At 40.3% G+C, this 21,090-nt stretch overlaps 1 protein-coding gene across 1 annotated transcript in view; it reads right to left on the reverse strand.

The window, feature by feature from the left end:
- Positions 1-21,090, reverse strand: part of ift22 (intraflagellar transport 22 homolog (Chlamydomonas)) — a 37,433-nt gene that overhangs the window by 1,337 nt on the left and 15,006 nt on the right. The window contains exon 4 of the mRNA XM_028807157.2: positions 3,231-3,433. Coding sequence (XP_028662990.1) covers positions 3,231-3,433 — 203 coding nt within the window. The remainder of the gene's footprint in view (positions 1-3,230; positions 3,434-21,090) is intronic.

The raw sequence follows: 21,090 nt of genomic DNA on the forward strand, positions 1-21,090 counted from the left end.
AGACAATTGAACTCTGGGCAGAAATTAAGCACTATATCTAGCAAAGACCAGGCACTACTCCTCACCTTCCTAATACCATCTCTTCAGTGAAAATGGTAGTAGCAGAATCATGCTGCGAGGTTGCTATGCAGGGTATGGAGACTAGTCAGAATTGAGGGAAGTATGAATGCAGCTAAGTACAGAGAGGGCCTTGGGGAAAACCTGCTCCACTGTGCATGTGTCTTCAGACTGGAGTGATGGTTTTCATTTCAGTGCAACAATGACATGAGAACAAGCATCTGTCCTCGTGTGGCCCAGCCTAAGTTCAGGCTTAAACCCCATAAAACATCTGTGGAGAGGCCTGAAGATGGCAGTGTAGAGACACTTCCCATCCAATCTAATGGGAACTTGAAAGGATCTGTCAGGAAGGATGGGATAAACTGGCCAAATCCAGGAATGCAAAGCTTGTACAGACATACCCAAGACTTCAAGCTGTAATTGCTGCCAGCTGGGCTTCTTTAAAGTACTGAATTAGGGTCTGAATACTTTTATGAAAGAGAGAGTTCTTTTTGATTTTTAATACATTTACAAACCTTTCTGAACACAGGTTTCCACTTTGTCATTATGGGTTATTGAGTGTAGACTGATGGGCAAAAGTGACAAATGTATCCATTTAAAATGAAATGCACAACATGATAAAGTGTGCAGAAAGGGGTCTGAACACTTTCTAAATAATATATATATATATACTGTATATAAATAATTTTCATTACCTTGAACAGATCCATATAATTCAGAAAACTTTTAAATGCAAAAATACCTTAATTGTGTAACAAAAATGAAAACTGAGAAAAATAACAGTATTTACATAATCTTTCATCTAGCACAACACCATACTGATTTGAATATTTTTGGCAACAATTATACTTTTGTATTTTTAGTATGCAGAATTTGTAGACATCTGGATCTTGCTTGCATATTTTGTCAGTTTTCCTTGCATATTTATTTTGACTCTATTAGCTGAAGTGAAGAATATTATTAATTTACCAAACCTAGTTGTTTCAGTAGAAAGTTAATGTTGGAGCATAGTCTTGTGGCATCATGACCAAAGTAGAAACCAACCTTTAATGGGATACCATTCCTTTACAGAGCTTACAAATAACTCCTACTGGGCCAACAGAGTTGTCGGTCACCTAACCTGCACATACACGGGATGTGAGTGGAAACCATAGTACCTGAAGAAAAACCAGAAGGACACAAGGTAGGGCTTTGACTAGGACAGTCTTCTTTGTGAAAATATAGTGTTACTTTGTCTGTAAGTTCGGGTTCAATTAGGACATCAATCTCTGGACTGAAGAAGGTTATGTTTTATGATATTCCTGTATCTGGCTCGTTTTTTTTTTTCTGTGTGTGTGTGTTTTTATTTTCTTGCCTGACAAGATGTTCAGGTAACTGCTGTAAAAAAGCATCTGCAAAACAGTGAATAGTCTAATGTTATACCTGTAATAATGGCTGTGCAACTACAATGATCTGCATTGAAGCTAAAAAGCTGAACTTTATGGCTTTTTGAAGCGGAGAAACTTTTTTTTCTTGTGCCCTTTTCTCAAGAGCAATTTCTGCTGAGCCACTCTTCTAAAGAGAATGCACCGGGAAGTGAGATACAGACAGCTGATCTCTAGACAGATTCGCCCATCGCAGCCAAGGGTCTCTTTAGTTTTGTCAAGGTTTATTTAGCTCACTTTCCTGAAATAGTTTAAGTTAAATACAAAGCAATGAAATCAAACCAACACTAAATTCACATTAAGAGAAATGACTAACGAAGTGGAAAGGGACACAACTCTGAATGGCTCATGCAAGAATGAACTGCTGTTGCAGACTCAAGTTTTTATTTATTTGTTTTACTTGTGCTATATACTGTATTGGGAGAATGACTAGATAAGAAACCTTGCTGACAGTACAAAGACTTAGCACACCGGCTTGGCTACACACTTGTTTAAACTTTTTGTTGTATATTTTGCGAGACACTTCTAGCCATGGTATCTGACAAGATTAGAGTATGGTACCAATTGTTTACATTTATTTCTTTGATTTTGAACACTGGCAGCTTAATTGGTCACAAAGTGAGTTGGAGGTAGGTACTGAATGGGTTAAAAACTGTCCTTTGGACTACACTATTTCTTTAGTCACTTTAATGACAAGTTTTCAACAGGGAAAGCCAAGATTAAAAGGGGATTTTTTTTTGTGTGATGGAGAAACTGGCATGATTGACAGGAATCCAGATAAAGTATGTATAAGTAGACCGATAAAGGACTAAATCATGTTATATTATTCCATGTGTTGTTTTATTTTGTCTTTCCCCATGAAATCATCTTGTCTCTTTTAATACAAGCTCATGATTTTTAAAATAATGATGTGGCGGTATTCTACTGCAAGTACTCGTCAGTGCCAAAGTGTATACAGTGTGGATAATCTGTTCCATATGAGAACACATAATAACAACAAACACATGGTTTCTCTAACTGCAGGAGAAAATGCATAATTTTTACTAAAAGTAGGTATAGTAAGAAAAAAAATATATTACAATGGTACAATATGGCACAACTGGCTAGTGAATGGTTCGATGCGCATGGGTTAGTTTTCTTCATAATGCAATGGAAAATTGCATCTCACTATCATTCTGTTTTAGGCTTTGATTGTCCTGTTAGGCTGATTACTAAAGTTAAATAAACCTCTTGCATACCTGAGGGTATGTATTCTTACAACATGGGGGCCCACCACCCACCCCATCTGATATTCAGGTACCATACCCATCCATCAGTTAGCAGCTGCTGTGATGATTTGTTCAAATTCATCATGAAACAAATACAAATTTAGAAATGTATTACACATATCCATGCACAAAATATTTTACCTTAGGTTAGTGGTAGCATTAAATAATAATTTCCCATTGGGATTAATAAAGTATCTATCTATCTATCTATCTAAAACTATAATTTCCTGTAACATGTCTGAAAACATTTTCAAAAATAAGTTAAAAAAAAACAACTTTATTATTAAAAATTATCCAAACTAATTGTGCGGGTAAACAGCAGTTTTGACTGTACTGTCTAAATGCTAAAAACAGGTAATACTGTATATTTCAGAACATATGTATTGCTACAGTGTTATTTTTCGCTATCTATGAATGGAAACACAGAGGCTAAATATTGTGCACAGTGCAGACAGATATTTATATTAAGACTTATTCATACCGAGAGCAGGAAGTCCATTATCTGCCCCATATCCTGGTTTGTAATGAGCCACCAGCATACACTGACTGTCTTGTATTCCCTGGCTAGAAACAAATGTTGAATACCACGTCTCGACCTCCTTTAAATGGCTAGGCACATCTGGGTTAAACACAATGATAACCCCATTGGAATCCTTGAGAAAAGCCGGCCAGCATGACTCAAACCTGTTTAAGAAATACGACAACAAATACAAGTGTAACATAAAAAGTAGACTTTCATAGACAATTATGTGTTTATTTGCTAATTTTATCTCTAAATAGCCTACGATTACAAAACAATAAATGAACAACAAATACCTAGACAAAGCAAGCATAAACAAAAATGAGAAGCTCTTTTTAATGACAGAAAATCTTTTGGAAATAGGTTCAATTAAGATATCCAACTTCACTGCTGATTTTTACTGCCTATAATTTTAAATATTCATGTTTACTATATAAAGAATCAAAATCATTCTAAAGTCTCATTTTAAGGCATAAAGAAATAATTTAGTAATTATTTAGTATTTTAGTAATATCTGATTTACTAACAAGAACTTGAGAATTAAACTTATTTTTTTTTCAAACAACAAATTCCAACAATTTTTTTATTTTCTAGGCACTTTTCTAATCCCAAATAAAACATATACCAATATATATAATTTGTTTTATGTCTGTCTGTGTGTTTACATCTTTTATTGGACTTCATTATTTTAAAGAGAAGGTTCCCTGAAAGCAAAAATGAAAGAATTTTTACACACAAAAACAAAACAGAACATGTCATTTTCAAACTGCTCAAAGACTGAGGGAGTTTCTTCAGTCATGGTGTGCTAGTCAATCACCCAAAGAAATTTGCTGCAGCATGCATACCACTATCTGTTATCTGAAGCCAGGTTTGTCTAATAAAAACCTGAGAAAGCTGCATGTTCTTGCACTTTCTTTCTGCACATCATCTTGTATGAGTATTTTACTGGTATGTGAGGTGATACGATAACACATTGATTCAGATCACGCAAATTCTGTGCTTTGTGTTGTCAATCAAGAGTGTGCATTCACTCTCGGTGTTCATGATTTTCCTCTGAAAATCACCCAAGACTTGCAGGTTATACTACAAGACTCGGGGGTGATGGAGAGGAAATGTATTTGGAGAGTGGGTTGGTTATAACTAACGCAGTTGATGAATCAGGGGTAACTGATTACTTAATTCTCTCATTACTGGTCCAAATTGGGGAATGCGAAAGTAATACGAGATTACCTCATTTTGAAAGCCAAACAAAGTAGAAACAGAAGAGGAGCATTGTATGAAAGTAACCGTGAACCATCAAAAGAACATGTGTGCTGGCTTCAAACTTCAAAAATCCTCTCCTCCATTTGTACAGTACAAAACACTCATGTTCCTTCTTTCCTTGCAGCTGATGTGTTCTTTGAGGTTTGTGGAATTGTATACATTGTACTTTCAGAAAAGAGCTTATTGGTTGCTAACTCTCACAGACACATGAGTTCAGCCCTACGATTCAGTACGAGAAATTTTAATTTTGTTGTGGTGTGTTGCAGGTAATTCTAGAGTTCCATGACTGAGTTGCTGGGGATGTCACTACACAATTGACTGCAAATGTATACAATCTGCTATGATTTTTTAAAGGTTATTTAAAAAATAATAAAAGCAAACAACTAAAAACCATTGGAAAGGTTAAGTAGTGTGACACCAGCCTTAATTGAATTGGAAATTCCAAATTCTTCCTGGTAAGAGTGGGAATATGGGAGTGTGTATGTATGAGTGGGACATGGGACTGGTGGTTTCACCATGGCTATTTCCAGCACTTGCTGCTGCTGGAATAGGCTCTGGTTTTCACTCCATGACCGTGAATTGACTTAAGGCAGTTGGCTTCAAGTTCAGGCCTGAGGACTCCCATGGTTGTAAGTTTTTATGCCAACCAATTCCCCAACCAATTCATCATTTTTACTTTCAACTGATCTCACACTTCAGTTATTTGACCTACAAATATATCTAAGAAATTTGTAAACATTTGTATTGTCATAGCTTTAAATGCTTATATGTCTTTTGGCATGTTCTTTTCAATTTATCCTTTTCTGTAAAGCTTTCCCTCATAAGTCAATGTCACATTACACAGTTTTTAGTTGTGGGGCATGTCTGATTTGCTGACTGCAGATGCCTATCTTGTTGCTGGACCATGTCAATTTTAATGACAAAAAAATCGCTGCCATGTCAAATGTCTACCTCGTAGAGCCTATGTGGTTTGAAAGGTTAACCAGTATGGTGATTTCAGTCTCTGCCTTTTTTTTTTGTTTCTTGGTACAAAAACATGAGACATTAGACAGATGATACAAGGTTCAAAACACCCACATTCCTTATTCCTTGTTGCTGCATTAAATACATTCTACTTCCAGATAAGCACTCTTTGGTTGTCAGCTCTCATAATAATCTATATATATAAAATCCCAATTTGCGTCCAGGTGTCCGTGTGTGGGTGTCTTCTGGTGAAGTGCGCATGTGCGGGGCACGGTGCGATGCGCGATATTACTGTCAGAGAAAGTTAGAGTCGTTTTACGGAAATACAAACCAGTATTAATGCGAGAAGAAATTAAAGGTACACAATACAGTGACGCATATTACAGCCACATACAAGCCAGTATTACTGTCAGAGGAGATTAAAGGCATATTACCGACACGCACGCCTGTATTATCGCCAGAGAAAATTAAAGGTATATTACAGACGTACAAGCCAGCGGTCGTACAAGACGGTATCCTTCAATAAGGGCGCGCACAAAAAGGCGAGCCTCAAAAGGGCGACCTCAATTGGGCGAAGCGAAAAAAGGCGCGCGTAAATAAAGATCTGCACCTTTGTTGCTCTTCACATATTCCAGAGCCATTTGAACTAAATTATCTACGAACGCCTTTATTCGCCTTTATAACGCCTTATTGAATAGAGCCGTACAAGACAGTATTACTGTCACAGAAAATTAAAGACACACAATACACGGCGGCAGCCCATGAAGAACGGTCAGCTCAGCAAGTAAACATCAACAAAAGAAAGGCTGAAAGAAAGAAAAATACGACCGACAAAAAGAATGAGGTCAAAGCCCCTTGCCATTTAATATAGACTGTACCTACTAATGTTTATGCACAATTGTTCTAGCGCCTGTTATTGTAACGGGCTAAATGATATTTATATTTATATAAAGCTTTTCTCACTACTTGAAGTGCTTTCCATGCAAGGAGGACCTGGGAAGTAAACCCACAATCTCCTTACTGCAAAGCAGCAGCTACGACAGCATCACTTGCATGGATGCACACAGAGACTTACCTATGAGTAAAGTCAGTCAGTCAGTCATTATCCAACCCGCTACATCCTAACACAGGGTCACGGGGACTTCTGGAGACAATCCCAGCCAACAAAGGGCACAAGGCAGGAACAAATCCCCGGGCAGGGCGCCAGCCCACCGCAGACGAGTAAAGGCTAAGTTAAACTTATTTGATTTTGTTGGAGCGAGTTGTGGACTAGTTGGACTGAGTAGCTGGGTATGACACATTCGACTTCACGGAAGCGTGCAGCTGACTACCTCAGATTATGTAGATGAAAGTTATGACTGAAAATTCCTTGCAAAGACACAATGTGACATAGCCATAGCCTAGTTCCATCCAACTATTGACGATAAGCAGTGAGCAATTAAGACACTGGTGTATACACGCCTGGACAAACTGGTGAGGAAGGCAGGCTCTATTGTTGGCATGGAGCTAGACAGTTTGATATCTGTGGCAGAGCGACGGGCGCTCAGCAGGCTCCTATCAATTATGGAAAATCCACTGCATCCACTATACAGTGTCATCTCTAGACAGAAGAGCAGCTTCAGCCACAGACTGCTGTCACTGTCCTGCTCCACTGACAGACTGAGAAGATCGTTCCTCCCCCAAACTATGCGACTCTTCAATTCCACCAGGGGGGGTAAACGTTAACATTTAACATTATACAAAGTTATTGTCTGTTTTTACCTGCATTATTATTAATCTTTAATTTAATATTGTTTTTTTGTATCAGTAAGGTGCTGCTGGAGTAAGTGAATTTCCCCTTGGGATTAATAAAGTATCTATCTATCTACAAACTGAATGATAAAGGGGAACAGTTGCTTTGCATCCTTTTTCACTTGTTTGTTCTTTAAGAAATGCTTATTACACATGAGCACACAAGTGAATATAACACAAAAGTAACTGTTCCCCATTTGCATTCAGATTTAGATTTTGGATGCAATTAAGGGGACAAACTCTGTAGAAAAGGGAGAATTAAAAAGAAAATAACAGAGGAAATTTAATGATTTATACTGTAATTTTAGCAAAAAAAGAAATATTTCAGAATTTCTTAGCATAAAAAGATAAAACAGCTGCTCACTAAATAATTAGATCAATTAAAAGTAAGAATGATGCACTCACTCTGAAACTGGTTTAAAAAGAAGCGCACAGCCGCAGGGGTTCCTTGAAATGAACTTGGGAACCACTGTGTTAAGGGATTTGAGAATGCATGACATGTTCCGCTATTTTAGTAGTGTATGTACATATATATATATATATATACATATATATATATATATATATATATATATATACACACACACACACACACTAGGGAGCTCCACCCCCTGCTCGCTTCACTCACCCACCCCCGGGTTTGGTTTACAGGATATACAATTTAAAGGGGTTATTTTCATGGGAATTATTACATATGCATTATTTTCACTTTTACTTTAAAACTTTTGTAAAAACAATACTTGTCCTTTATTTCCGGCCCCAGGCGTGGTTAAATCTCTTTCTCGCAGGATGTATAACGCTGCTTGCATTATGGGTGGGGGAAGAGGCTGAACTAAGGAGATGCCGTCGGATCAGCTGCTGTCTTTCTCCTTCTGCTACTGGCGAGCTGTGTGTTCTGCTTGTCTTGCTGCACGTTGATCATTTCAAAGCCTGTGCAGCAGCTGTCCTTTTGCCACTTCGCGTCTCTGCCGCTCACGTTGTGAAAGGGGAGGGGGGGTGAACGCACACTAAGGAGAAGTGGTCGGTTCATTTGCTGGCTTGCTGCTGCTGGCGAGCTACATGTTCTGCTTGTCGCTTGTCGTTGTTTTAAGAGCTGGGAGCACACGAAGTGTGTCGGACAAAATATTTTCAACAACTGCTTGGTTAGATGTCCGTGAACTTGTTTTAAATGTTGTCTCACTGCCTTGTCTCGCGTGACGTTAAAGTGTCTCTCGTGGGACATCAAATTGTCTTCCGAGAAGATCACGTCTCGTCTCCCTAGTCTCCCTCCCAAGATTTTTTTATAACAGAGGTGTGTGTATATATACAGTATATATATATATATATATATATAGTGTTACCTGTAGGGTGTGATGCAACCTTGCAAACCTCAAACGCCACTACACAAACACAAGTCCCAGGTTCAAATAAATGATTTATTATCAATAATACCTTCACAATGACTCTTCAAAACACATAATTCTTCTTTTATTCATCTCTTCCCTCTCCTCCACACGAGCTTTGTCCTCCTTTCTCCTGACTCTGACTCGCCCATGTGAGGCAGGACAGTTCCTTTTATTTTGGAGTACCACTGCCAGGGCATCGCCTGATGGAAGTACTTCCCAGTCAATCGGAAGCCCCAGAGAATAGAGATCACGTATCCCTGCAGCACCCTCTTGTGGCACCCACAGGACATGACAAGGCTGTTTTATTGGGCTCCAGTTCCCAGCATGCATTGCTGGTGTCTGTAGAATCACCCAGGTAGGCTGCCATCTATCATGTCTGGGGAGCCCATAGCCTTGTCAGGTGGTCTCCCCCTGACCTTCCATCTTACTGGCCTCCCGGCAGAGTAAGAAATTAGAAACCATTCCGACCAGAATGTCCTCACATGCATGCTGTTCATCACAATATATATATAAGTCTGTGTGAGTTAAAAGTATTAGATGTTATTCTCTGGTTCTTCCACTCCAAAAGGAGAATAAAAACATGCTGTGATTTTAAGTACATATGATTCGCTCCTGTGTACTAAAATATGTGAATTACAAGTTTCTAGCCTTTTATGGTGTATGTTTCACAACTGGGTCAACATGGAAATTAAAAGTGGCATAAACTGAATTTCTAATAAATAGTACTCCTTCAGTATAGTATGCCTAGCAAAACTGTAGCAGGGCCAGTCCATTTCATATGCTGCAGTCAAGAGATGGGGTGCCGAATTCCATCATAACAGGATGATTTTGAAATATGACCAAGACTTGGCTAGCTTTTAAAGCAGACAACAAAAGAGAATGTTGCCACTGTAGAGAAAATCATAATGGAAAAATGAAGAAAGACAGGGTGTGAAGTAGCACATAATATAAAGATTAGTTCTGTGTCAGGTGAATCCATTTCTCTTCAACAATTAAAAACATGTTCAAGGCCTGTGCTGAAAATATTGACTCCCAAAATAAAGCATCACCGAATCTAATATTGCAAGGAAAATCTCAAGGTAATAAATACAAACTTGGAGAAATGAAACAAGTGTTTAATAATGGGAGATGAAGCTTGAATACATCACTATGTCCTAGAGTCTAAGCAACAACTGAAAGAATGAAACCGTGGGGATTCTCCATCAAATGTCAATGTTCAAGCCACTACTAAAAGATCATATTCACAACTTTTATTATGCTTGGTATGTAGTCTATATCAATTACATGTCTCTAGAGGTGATATAACCTATCAGGATTATGCTGATTTGCTTGGAAGTTTGTGTCAGTCAATTTGGAAAAACTGATGAGAAAAGTCCTCAGTCTGCTGTGTACCAATGGCCCTGCTTACACTCTATAAGCTGCAAAGCCTTCTCTGTGAAACTGGATTCAAATAAATGCCACACCTGTGTTATTCTGCAGTCTTCAGGTTTTTCCACCAATGTTCTATGAGGTTTAAGTCTGGGCTTTGATTGGCCAACTCAAGCACTGTAACAGGCTTTCCCCAAAGCCACTCCAGCATTGTCTTGGCTGTATGTTTCAGATCATTATCCTAAAGAAAGGTAAACCAATGAACCAGTCTGAAGTTGCATACACTCTGTTGCAGGTTTTTTTCAAGGACCCCTCTGTATTTGGCTGCATTCCTCCTTCCCTCAGTTCTGACTAGTCTCCTTGCGCCTGCTGTTGAGAAGCACCCCCATAGCATGACAGCACCATGCTTCACTGAAAGAATGGTATTAGGAAGGTGATGAGCATTCTATGAACAGTCCTGGAGGTTCCAAATATGTTCCATTTCACAATTATTGAGGCCACTGTGCCCATGAGAGCATTTTAAAAAGCTTTAAAGATGGTTTAATACCCTTGCCTTTATTTATGTATCACCACAGTTAAGACTGTGGCAGTCCAGAGACAGTTCCTTGGACTTCATGGCTTGCTTTTTGTCCTAAAATGCAGTGTGAATTGTAGCACCTTATATATACACAGGTGAATGCCTTTCTAGTCTGTGTCCAATCAATCAAATTTACTACAGTTGGACTCCTATCAAGATCTGGACACATCTCAAGGATAACAAGGATTACAGCAAACAGCAAAGGGTCTTAGTGTAGATTGATGTGCAAAAATGGCAAATATGTCCATTTAACATTAAATCTACAACTCAATAAAGTATGAAGAAAAGTGAAGGGTTCTGTACACTTCCTAAGTCCATTGTGTAAGTGTAAATACTGTATATGTTCGTGTGTGTATATATACACATACATACGCACACAGTATATACAGGTATATTAGACATAAACGAAAGACCTGTGTGTGTAAGAAGCAATCCACACTGCTCACGCTCAAGCATACCCACTAAATGGTGCATGAATGCACTTTTAAATTTTTTCAGAGCTTGCATACACCTCAGTTCTCATTCAAACCAAGCAGACAAACTCAACTTTGTGGCACATGCACATCGTATGTTTACACAACAAGCTACCATACGTTTGTCTGAGACATGTTCCAGCCTGCTCCGCTCAATTTGTGCCACGGTTGCACTTGACTACATGTCCTTCTCAGACAAGACAAGGGGGCTCCGCCCCCTGCTCGCTTCGCTCACCTACCCCCGGCGTTTTGAACCCGTGCCCGCTGGGTAGCCACGTGTGAGGACGACGCACGTTTAATACAGAGCGTTCGCCCGTGTCACTCTGGGGCCCCCCCACTGTTAATACGGAGCTCCGTCCGTACTATTATGCGGTGCATTATGGACTATTGCGGATCCCGTAGTGTTTCCCGTTTCAGTTTGTATCTCGGTCAGTGGAGCTTTTGTTTTTGAAGCTTTTGAATTCCGGTCTTCATTATCTGTAACCTGCTGTCCATGTGTTTGGCCCCCTCGTTTAACCTGTCTATGACGTTTTACTTTGCTTTCTACTCTGTTTTTCATTTCTGATCTCGCTGTATTCTGCTTTTGTTTCAATGACACCTGGTCCATGGTGAATATATTTTCCCTTTTTCGAGTAATAATTTTCATTTGTTTGCGATACTGTGATGTTTATCGTACTGTTAATAATGCATCACTGTAATGTGATTCATCTATGCTGTATAGTTTGGATGTGTGAGGATGACGTATGTTTAATACGGAGCGTTCGCCTGTGTCACTCTGGGTCTCCCCACTGTTACTACGAAGCTCTTTCCGAACTATTATGCGGTGCATTGTGGAGCACTGCGGACTCTGTAGTGTTTCCCGTTTCACTTCGTATCTCGTTTAGTCGAGCTCTTTCTTTTTGGAGCAGTGCCTGCCTGGTCTACGGCATTTCAGAAGCACGTTGTAGGCGCCTGCGTTCATTAATTATATCCAGGCAGGCGCGTGTTTGTATCTCGGTCACTCGTGCTGTGTCGTGTTGAATCCGTGCCTGGTTTGCCTACGCAGTTTGAGACGCGCGTTGTAGGCGTCCAAGTTCATTAGATCTGTCCACGCGGGCTTGGTGTCGAAACTGTGTTAGTTGTTGAGCTGTTTGGTTTTGGAGCCGAGACAGTTTTGCTTCCGCGGTTTCAGACGCGTGTCCGTACCATCTCGGGTTTGATGTATGAACCTTTGTGGACTCCGTAGTGTGTCCCGTTTCAGTCTGGGGCGGGGCGTTGACTCCTCTTGTTTTACTATGTCTCCTCCTGCGCCTTCACCACGCATTAGTGCCACTCACAATATGGCGGCGACGCCTGCGCCTTCCGTATTATGTCGGTTTTTACCATGCTGTGTAGGCGCCTTTGCCTTTTGTACTTTACCGCGCTGTCCGACGCACGATGTAGGCGCCGGCACCTGCACCTTCCGGGTCCAACTCCGCTGTGTGGTGTGGACGTTTAACTGTCGTTGTTTCTGCCTTTATATTTTGTATCTCGGTGTGCATGTATTTCGTGCCTAGGTTTTTTTGAAGCTGTTGCATTCCAGTTTTCATCATCTGTAACCCGCTCTCCATGTGTTCGTCCCCGTTCTTTAATCCCTTTATAAAGTTTTACTTTGTTTCCTACTCTGTGTTTTATTTCTGACCTCGCTTTATCCTGCTTGCGGCATGTCAGACGGTTCGTAGTCTTTCTCGTTTTACACTGGGGAGGGGGGCTTTGTTCTGTAACCTGCTCTCCATGTGTTTGTCCCTGTTCTTTAACCTCTTTATGACGTTTTACTTTGTTTCCTACTCTGACGGTTCGTAGTCTCTCCCGTTTTGCTCTGGTGCGGGTGGGGAGGCTCTTTGTGTGGCGCCTGCGCACGTGCATAGTCTCTCCCGTTTCACGCGGGGGGGGGGGGTGTTGTGTGGCACTTGCGCAATATGTCTTTTGCGTCCACGGGCAGGACCCTGCGTCCATATCCGGTTTACCATTCTCGTTTACTAATATGGATACGACCTGTCCCGGCCCACGTAGCCGACGCCTCTGCAAGATCACCAATATAGTAAAAATGTTAGGGAATCTTTTGGTTGTCCACACGCAGCTAGTATATATGTATATAGTGTCGCAGGTGGCTGGGGGGACGACCCGGCTGAGACACCCCGGAGGACCGGAAGAGGGATTACGCCTTCCCCAAACCACGTGGGGGCGACCACCCTGGCAGCTATGGAGACCACGGGTACAGAGCTCAGCACTTCCGCCACACCCAGGTGCTGGGGGGAAGAGGATTGGGGACACCCGGAGTGCTTCCGGGTACGCAGCCGGCACTTCTGCCACACTGGGGAGTGCCGGTGGAAGATTGCCGGGAAGCACCTGGAGCACATCCGAGTGATTATAAAAGGGACCGCCTCCCTTCATTCAGGACTTGAGTCGGGTGGAAGCAGGACGAGGTCTGGGAGAAGAAGGAGGTGGCCTGAAGAAGAGAAGGCATTGTGTGTTGGCCAGGACTTTGGGGACTGTGGAGCACTTAACTGTAAATAATGGACTTGTATAATAAACGTGTGTGGGGTGATTTGAACGTGTCTGCCTGTCTGTGTCCGGGTCATGTTCCACAATATTTTATATATACAGTGATCCCTCGCTATATCGCGCTTCGCCTTTCGCGGCTTCACTCCATCGCAGATTTTATATGTAAGCATATTTAAATATATATCACAGATTTTTTGCTGGTTCGAGGATTTCTGCGGACAATGGGTCTTTTAATTTATGGTACATGCTTCCTCAGTTGGTTTGCCCAGTTGATTTCATACAAGGGACGCTATTGGCAGATGGCTGAGAAGCTAGATTGCTTACTCTTTGCTTACTCTTCTCTCTCTATTGCGCTGACTTTCTCTGATCCAGACATATGGGGATTGAGCAGGGGGGCTGTTCGCACACCTAGACGTTGCTATCTTTTGTGCAGCTGCTTCCTGAAACGACATGCTTCACGGTGCTTCGCATACTTAAAAGCTCGAAGGGCACGTATTGATTTTTGACTGAAAAACAAACTCTGTCTCTCTCTATCTCTCTCTCTCTCTCTCTCCTGCTCCTGACGGAGGGGGTGTGAGCTGCCGCCTTCAACAGCTTTGTGCCGCGGTGCTTCGCATACTTAAAAGCCAAACAGCCCTATTGATTTGTTTGCTAGAGATTGTTTTCTCTATCTATGTGACATTCTGTGCTCCTGACACGCACTCCTTTGAAGAGGAAGATATGTTTGCATTCTTTTAATTGTGAGACAGAACTGTCATCTCTGTCTTGTCATGGAGCACAGTTTAAACTTTTGAAAAAGAGACAAATGTTTGTTTGCAGTGTTTGAATAACGTTCCTGTCTCTCTACAACCTCCTGTGTTTCTGCGCAAATCTGTGACCCAAGCATGACAATATAAAAATAACCATATAAACATATGGTTTCTACTTCGCGGATTTTCTTATTTCGCGGGTGGCTCTGGAACGCAACCCCTGCGATGGAGGAGGGATTACTATATATATATATACACAGTTGAAGTCAGAAGTGTACAAAAGCGTGTGGGAGCAAGGAGGCTTACAAACCTGGCCCAGTTACACCAGTTCTGTCTGCAGAAATGGGCCAAAATTCCAGCAATTCATTGTCAGAAGCTTGTGATAGGCTACCCAGAACATTTGGCTCAAGTTAAACAATTTAAAGGCAATGCTACCAAATATTAACAAAGTGTCTGTAAACTTGTGACCCACTGGAATTGTGATATAGTCAATACAAAGTGAAGTAACCTGTCTGTGAACAGTTTTGAAAATTACTTTTAACCTGCACAAAGTAGATGTCTTAAACAATAGGCTAAATTTATAGTTTGTCTGTCAATACAAAACCTGTGGAGGGATTATTAAGTGAGTTTTAAAGAATTCACCCTAAGTCTATGTATACCTCTGACTTAGATAGATAGACAGACAGTTCCATGAAAAAAAATAGTAAATACAATTTCGACAGCCAACTAAAAATGGAATTTTTATGAAAATGTTAATGTACAGCTACAATTTATTTTATGCACTAAATTGTACACGTTTGGCCATACTTTCAGTTCTAATGTCTTGGAACTGATTAGGCTCATTAGTCTGGTCAAGAATTGTTATTAGGAATTGTCAGCTAATAAAGTCTTTGACTCTTCAAGTACTGTGCAACACTCAACAACCACAGGTTCTTCTTAGTAACTGATTGAGGATCTGAAAATTAAACTAATCAATGACTACAAAGCAGGGAATGGCTAAAAAAAAAGACACCAAGCTGCTTTCCACAGTCCAAATTGTCATTAAGAAATGACAGCTAAGATGAACTGTGGAGGCCAAGACAAAATCTGGAAGACCAAGAAAACTGACATATAGAACAACGTATACCGTGCAGGAATTGAAAGCAACCCCCCATATGACTGCAAGGAAATGCAGGCAGGTTTAGCTGAGAAAGAAGTGGTGATGCATTGCTCTACTGTACATAATTACTTACATGTACATGACCGTCATGGAACAGCCATCAGAAGGAAGCCTTATTTGTGATCTCATCACAAAAAACAATGTCTGCATAAGACAATGTACTTTGGAACCAAGTGCTTTGGGCAGATGAAATTAAAATTGAACTCTTTGCTCATAACCACAGGTTTGGAGATAAAATAAGGAGCATCATCTGAAGAAAATAACAGCTTACCAAGTGTTATTTATGAAGGTGGATCTATTATGCTTTGGCGCTGTGTGACAGCTACTGACATAAGCAATATTGTGCAAGTACAGAGAGTATTGGACACAACTAAATATCAACAGATTCTTACAGAGAATGTCAGACAGATGGTCAATCAATGATCCAAAAAAACACTTTGAAATCTACTCTGAAGTACTTCAGGACAACAAGGTTACGGTTTTAGAACACAACTAAATATCAACAGATTCTTACAGAGAATGTCAGACAGATGGTCAATCAATGATCCAAAAAAGCACTTTGAAATCTACTCTGAAGTACTTCAGGACAACAAGGTTACGGTTTTAGAATAACCCTTGCAGTTCCCAGATTTGAACATCATTGAAAATCTGTGGGGGCAGCACGGTAGCGTGGAGTTTGCATGTTCTCCCCGTGTCTGCGTGGGTTTCCTCCGAGTGCTCCGGTTTCCTCCCACAGTCCAAAGACATGCAGGTTAGGTGCATAGGCGATCCTAAATTGTCCCTAGTGTGTGTGTGTGTGTGTGTGTGTGTGTGTGTATATGTGTGTGTGCCCTGCGGTGGGCTGGGGCCCTGCCTGGGGTTTGTTTCCTGCCTTGCGCCCTGTTTGGCTGGGATTGGCTCCAGCAGACCCTCATGACCCTGTAGTTAGGATATAGTGGTTTGGATAATGGATGGATGGATGAAAATCTGTGGGTAGATCTTAAATGTGCTGTGCATGCAAGACAGCCCAAGAATTTCTTACAGCTGGAAGCGATTTACAAGGAAGAATGGGGAAACTTTTCCAAAACAAGAATCCAAAGACTCATAGCTTGGCTAAAAAATAAAAAAAATTTTGCAAGCTGTGATTTTTGCCAAAGGGGGTGTTACTAAGTGCTGACTTCGTAGGGTGCCCAAGCTTTTGCAAACTCCACCTTTGCTTTTTTTTTTTTAACATTTTTTAACTCATTAAGGAAATTGTAATTGTTTTAGTTTGTTTGCTGCCAAAGTTGTATTTACTATTAGTTACTTCAAATCGCAACAAACTACTGCTGACCAAATGCAAGCTTCTGCATGGAACAGTATGTACAGTGGTGTGAAAAACTATTTGCCCCCTTCCTGATTTCTTATTCTTTTGCATGTTTGTCACACAAAATGTTTCTGATCATCAAACACATTTAACCATTAGTCAAATATAACACAAGTAAACACAAAATGCAGTTTGTAAATGGTGGTTTTTATTATTTAGGGAGAAAAAAAAATCCAAACCTACATGGCCCTGTGTGAAAAAGTAATTGCCTCCTGAACCTAATAACTGGTTGGGCCACCCTTAGCAGCAATAACTGCAATCAAGCGTTTGCGATAACTTGCAATGAGTCTATTACAGCGCTCTGGAGGAATTTTGGCCCCACTCATCTTTGCAAAATTGTTGTAATTCAGCTTTATTTGAGGGTTTTCTAGCATGAACCGCCTTTTTAAGGTCATGCCATAGCATCTCAATTGGATTCAGGTCAGGACTTTGACTAGGCCACTCCAAAGTCTTCATTTTGTTTTTCTTCAGCCATTCAGAGGTGGATTTGCTGGTGTGTTTTGGGTCATTGTCCTGTTGCAGCACCCAAGATCGCTTCAGCTTGAGTTGACGAACAGATGGCCGGACATTCTCCTTCAGGATTTTTTGGTAGACAGTAGAATTCATGGTTCCATCTATCACAGCAAGCCTTCCAGGTCCTGAAGCAGCAAAACAACCCCAGACCATCACACTACCACCACCATATTTTACTGTTGGTATGATGTTCTTTTTCTGAAATGCTGTGTTCCTTTTATGCCAGATGTAACGGGACATTTGCCTTCCAAAAAGTTCAACTTTTGTCTCATCAGTCCACAAGGTATTTTCCCAAAAGTCTTGGCAATCATTGAGATGTTTCTTAGCAAAATTGAGACGAGCCCTAATGTTCTTTTTGCTTAACAGTGGTTTGCGTCTTGGAAATCTGCCATGCAGGCCGTTTTTGCCCAGTCTCTTTCTTATGGTGGAGTCGTGAACACTGACCTTAATTGAGGCAAGTGAGGCCTGCAGTTCTTTAGACGTTGTCCTGGGGTCTTTTGTGACTTCTCGGATGAGTCGTCTCTGCGCTCTTGGGGTAATTTTGGCCGGCCGGCCACTCCTGGGAAGGTTCACCACTGTTCCATGCTTTTGCCATTTGTGGATAATGGCTCTCACTGTGGTTCGCTGGAGTCCCAAAGCTTTAGAAATGGCTTTATAACCTTTACCAGACTGATAGATCTCAATTACTTCTGTTCTCATTTGTTCCTGAATTTCTTTGGATCTTGGCATGATGTCTAGCTTTTGAGGTGCTTTTGGTCTACTTCTCTGTGTCAGGCAGCTCCTATTTAAGTGATCTCTTGATTGAAACAGGTGTGGCAGTAATCAGGCCTGGGGGTGGCTACGGAAATTGAACTCAGGTGTGATACACCACAGTTAGGTTATTTTTTAACAAGGGGGCAATTACTATTTCACACAGATTTGGATTTTTTTTCTCCCTAAATAATAAAAACCATCATTTAAAAACTGCATTTTGTGTTTACTTGTGTTATATTTGACTAATGGTTAAATGTGTTTGATGATCAGAAACATTTTGTGTGACAAACATGCAAAAGAATAAGAAATCAGGAAGGGGGCAAATAGTTTTTCACACCACTGTATATAGACAGTATACAGACAGAGTTTTAGTGGAATTATTATTTGGGGGGTTATCTTGTTTAGAAATCCTCCAGCACCAGAACATCTTGGAAGACTCTATAATAGAGTGCCTGATCGTAAGAGGAAAAACTAAATTAACAGTCCACTACTAAATTTTAAAGGCATATATATCTGAAAACAACAAAGTAATCTGTCTTGAGAGGAAGTCCTATTTCTCTAAAATTATAAATAATGTAGGAAATCCAAAAGATTTATTTTCAACTATTAATTGTCCTTTAAACCCAGCTCTATCAAAGGAATACTCTTGAAAACTTTAAGTGAAACTTGTAAATCTTTTGTAGCATTTTTTTTAAATTAGATTATTAAATTAAATTAAATTTTTTAAATCCAAAATTAGATTTAATATAATACATTCTGCCAAAGTTAACTCCGTTGAATCTCAGTGTGCTCAATCAAAGTTAAATTCTTTCACTGAAACAGATTTACCTGAACTTTGAAGATTAATTACTCAACTTAAACCTTCTCCTTGTGCCCAGTCCAAACAGGCTTTTTCAAAGAGGTTTCCGACGTGCTAATGGACAATATACTTGACAAAGTCGGGTCTTCCCAGATTCCTTAAAGGCTGGTAGTAGTTAAATTTCTACTCAAAAAATGTAATATTGACTCCTCTGTTTTTGACAACTTTGATCTAATCTGCCTTTCTAGAAAAAAAATTCTAGAAAAAGCAGTTTTTCAATGGTTAAATGATTATTTGAATAAATAGTCCATTCTTGATCAGTTTCAGTAAGGTTTTAAAACAAATCATAGTACAGAAACTGCACTGGTTAAAGCAGTAAATGACTTGTAGATTAATGCTGACACAGACAACATATTTCTTCTTGTTCTCTTAGATTTGAGCGCAACTTTTAACCCATCGACTACAGTAGTCTAACAAATTACCTAAGACAATGGATGGGTCACTCTGGTATAGTGTCTTAAATTGGTTTTAATGTCTTATTTAACAGGTAGAGAATTCTCTGATATTTGTGATTATTGTAGATCGGGGGTCCATGATATTGTATATGGTGTACCACAAGGTTCTATTCTGAGCCCTCTGTTATTTTCCATCTTCATGCTTCCATTAGGCCAGATTATCTCAAAACACAAGGTTTTAATTACTACAGTTATGCAGATGACATGCAGCTTTACTCATCTATAACACCCAATGACCCTGATGCTCTGGGCCTTCTGATCCAATGTTTTATCATATTTCTGAATGGATGATTAGTACTTTCCTCCAACTTAATAAAGAAAAAATGAAAATCTTTGTTTGCAGAAATGGAAATAATGATAGTATCTATACTAATAAAAGGCAAAGCCCTCACTGACTGACTGACTGACTGACTCATCACTAATTCTCCAACTTCCCGTGTAGGTAGAAGGCTGAAATTTGGCAGGCTCATTCCTTACAGCTTACTTACAAAAGTTAGGCAGGTTTCATTTCGAAATTATACGCGTAATGGTCATAACTGGAACCTCTTTTTTGTCCATATACTGTAATGGAAGGCAGCAAGATGGCCGTAGGAGACGGAGTTGCGTGTCGCGTCATCACGCCTCCCACGTAATCACGTGAACGGACTGTGAACTCAGTACGTAGAAAAGAAGGAGGAGCCCCAAAGAGCGCTGAAGAAAACACCCCAAAGAGCGCTGAAGAAAACATTCATTACACAATTGACAAGGCAGCGAAACAATAAGAAGCGAGTGAGTGACGCATACAAGCATCTTCATAAGACACGAGGTATAAAAAAGCACGGTGTAAACCGTAAGTTTAAGTTAAGTTTATAGAAACGCTCCCACTGCCGTTTGCAATACCATATTCGCGAGATACAAGTTTAATGAGAAGACACGAGGTATAAAAAAGCATGGTGTAAACCGTAAGTTTAAATTAACTTTATAGAAACGCTCCCGCTGCCGTTTGCAATACTATATTCGCGAGATACAAGTTTAATGAGAAGACACGAGGTATAAACGAGAGTTTGCATCACTTTGTAACAGAGTTAAAATTGCTGTAGCGAGAAACTTTTAACTGCCGGGTCTTAGCTAACATTAAATAAACCCGTGGACATCGCAACATCACACAAGAGAGCGGCTCACGTGAAGTGACTGAACACAGCAGGAGTGATCACTTCGATGAATCAAACCTGTTCAAAAAACACATTACACAATTGATAAGGTAGGAAAAGAATATGAAACAAAGCACGGTATAAACCGTAACTTTAAGTTTATAGAAACGCTGCCGTTTGCAATACCATATTCGCCCCTGCGAAGCGCGGGGATTTTGCTATATATATTAAACTATTTCAACCATTCTATGATCTGCTTCTCGCAACTGAAAGAGGGCACCATGGCAGAAGTTAGCCGACTTGCTCACCAACCACAAGTGTTACCTGGTAGGTAACCACCCATACAATCAGATTGTGAATCAGACTACGAATGCCTGCAATGTAATTACCCCGATCTACATGCTGTCAAATGAACGAACCACACGCCGTGGCACAACATTAGGGGCTTCGCCTCTAGCGCTGACGTCCGAGGATCGATTCCCGTAAGGGAGTGCAGTGAGTGTGTACGCCTGATG

Source organism: Erpetoichthys calabaricus, chromosome 8 (assembly GCF_900747795.2).
Source record: "Erpetoichthys calabaricus chromosome 8, fErpCal1.3, whole genome shotgun sequence".
Classification (NCBI taxonomy): domain Eukaryota; kingdom Metazoa; phylum Chordata; class Cladistia; order Polypteriformes; family Polypteridae; genus Erpetoichthys; species Erpetoichthys calabaricus.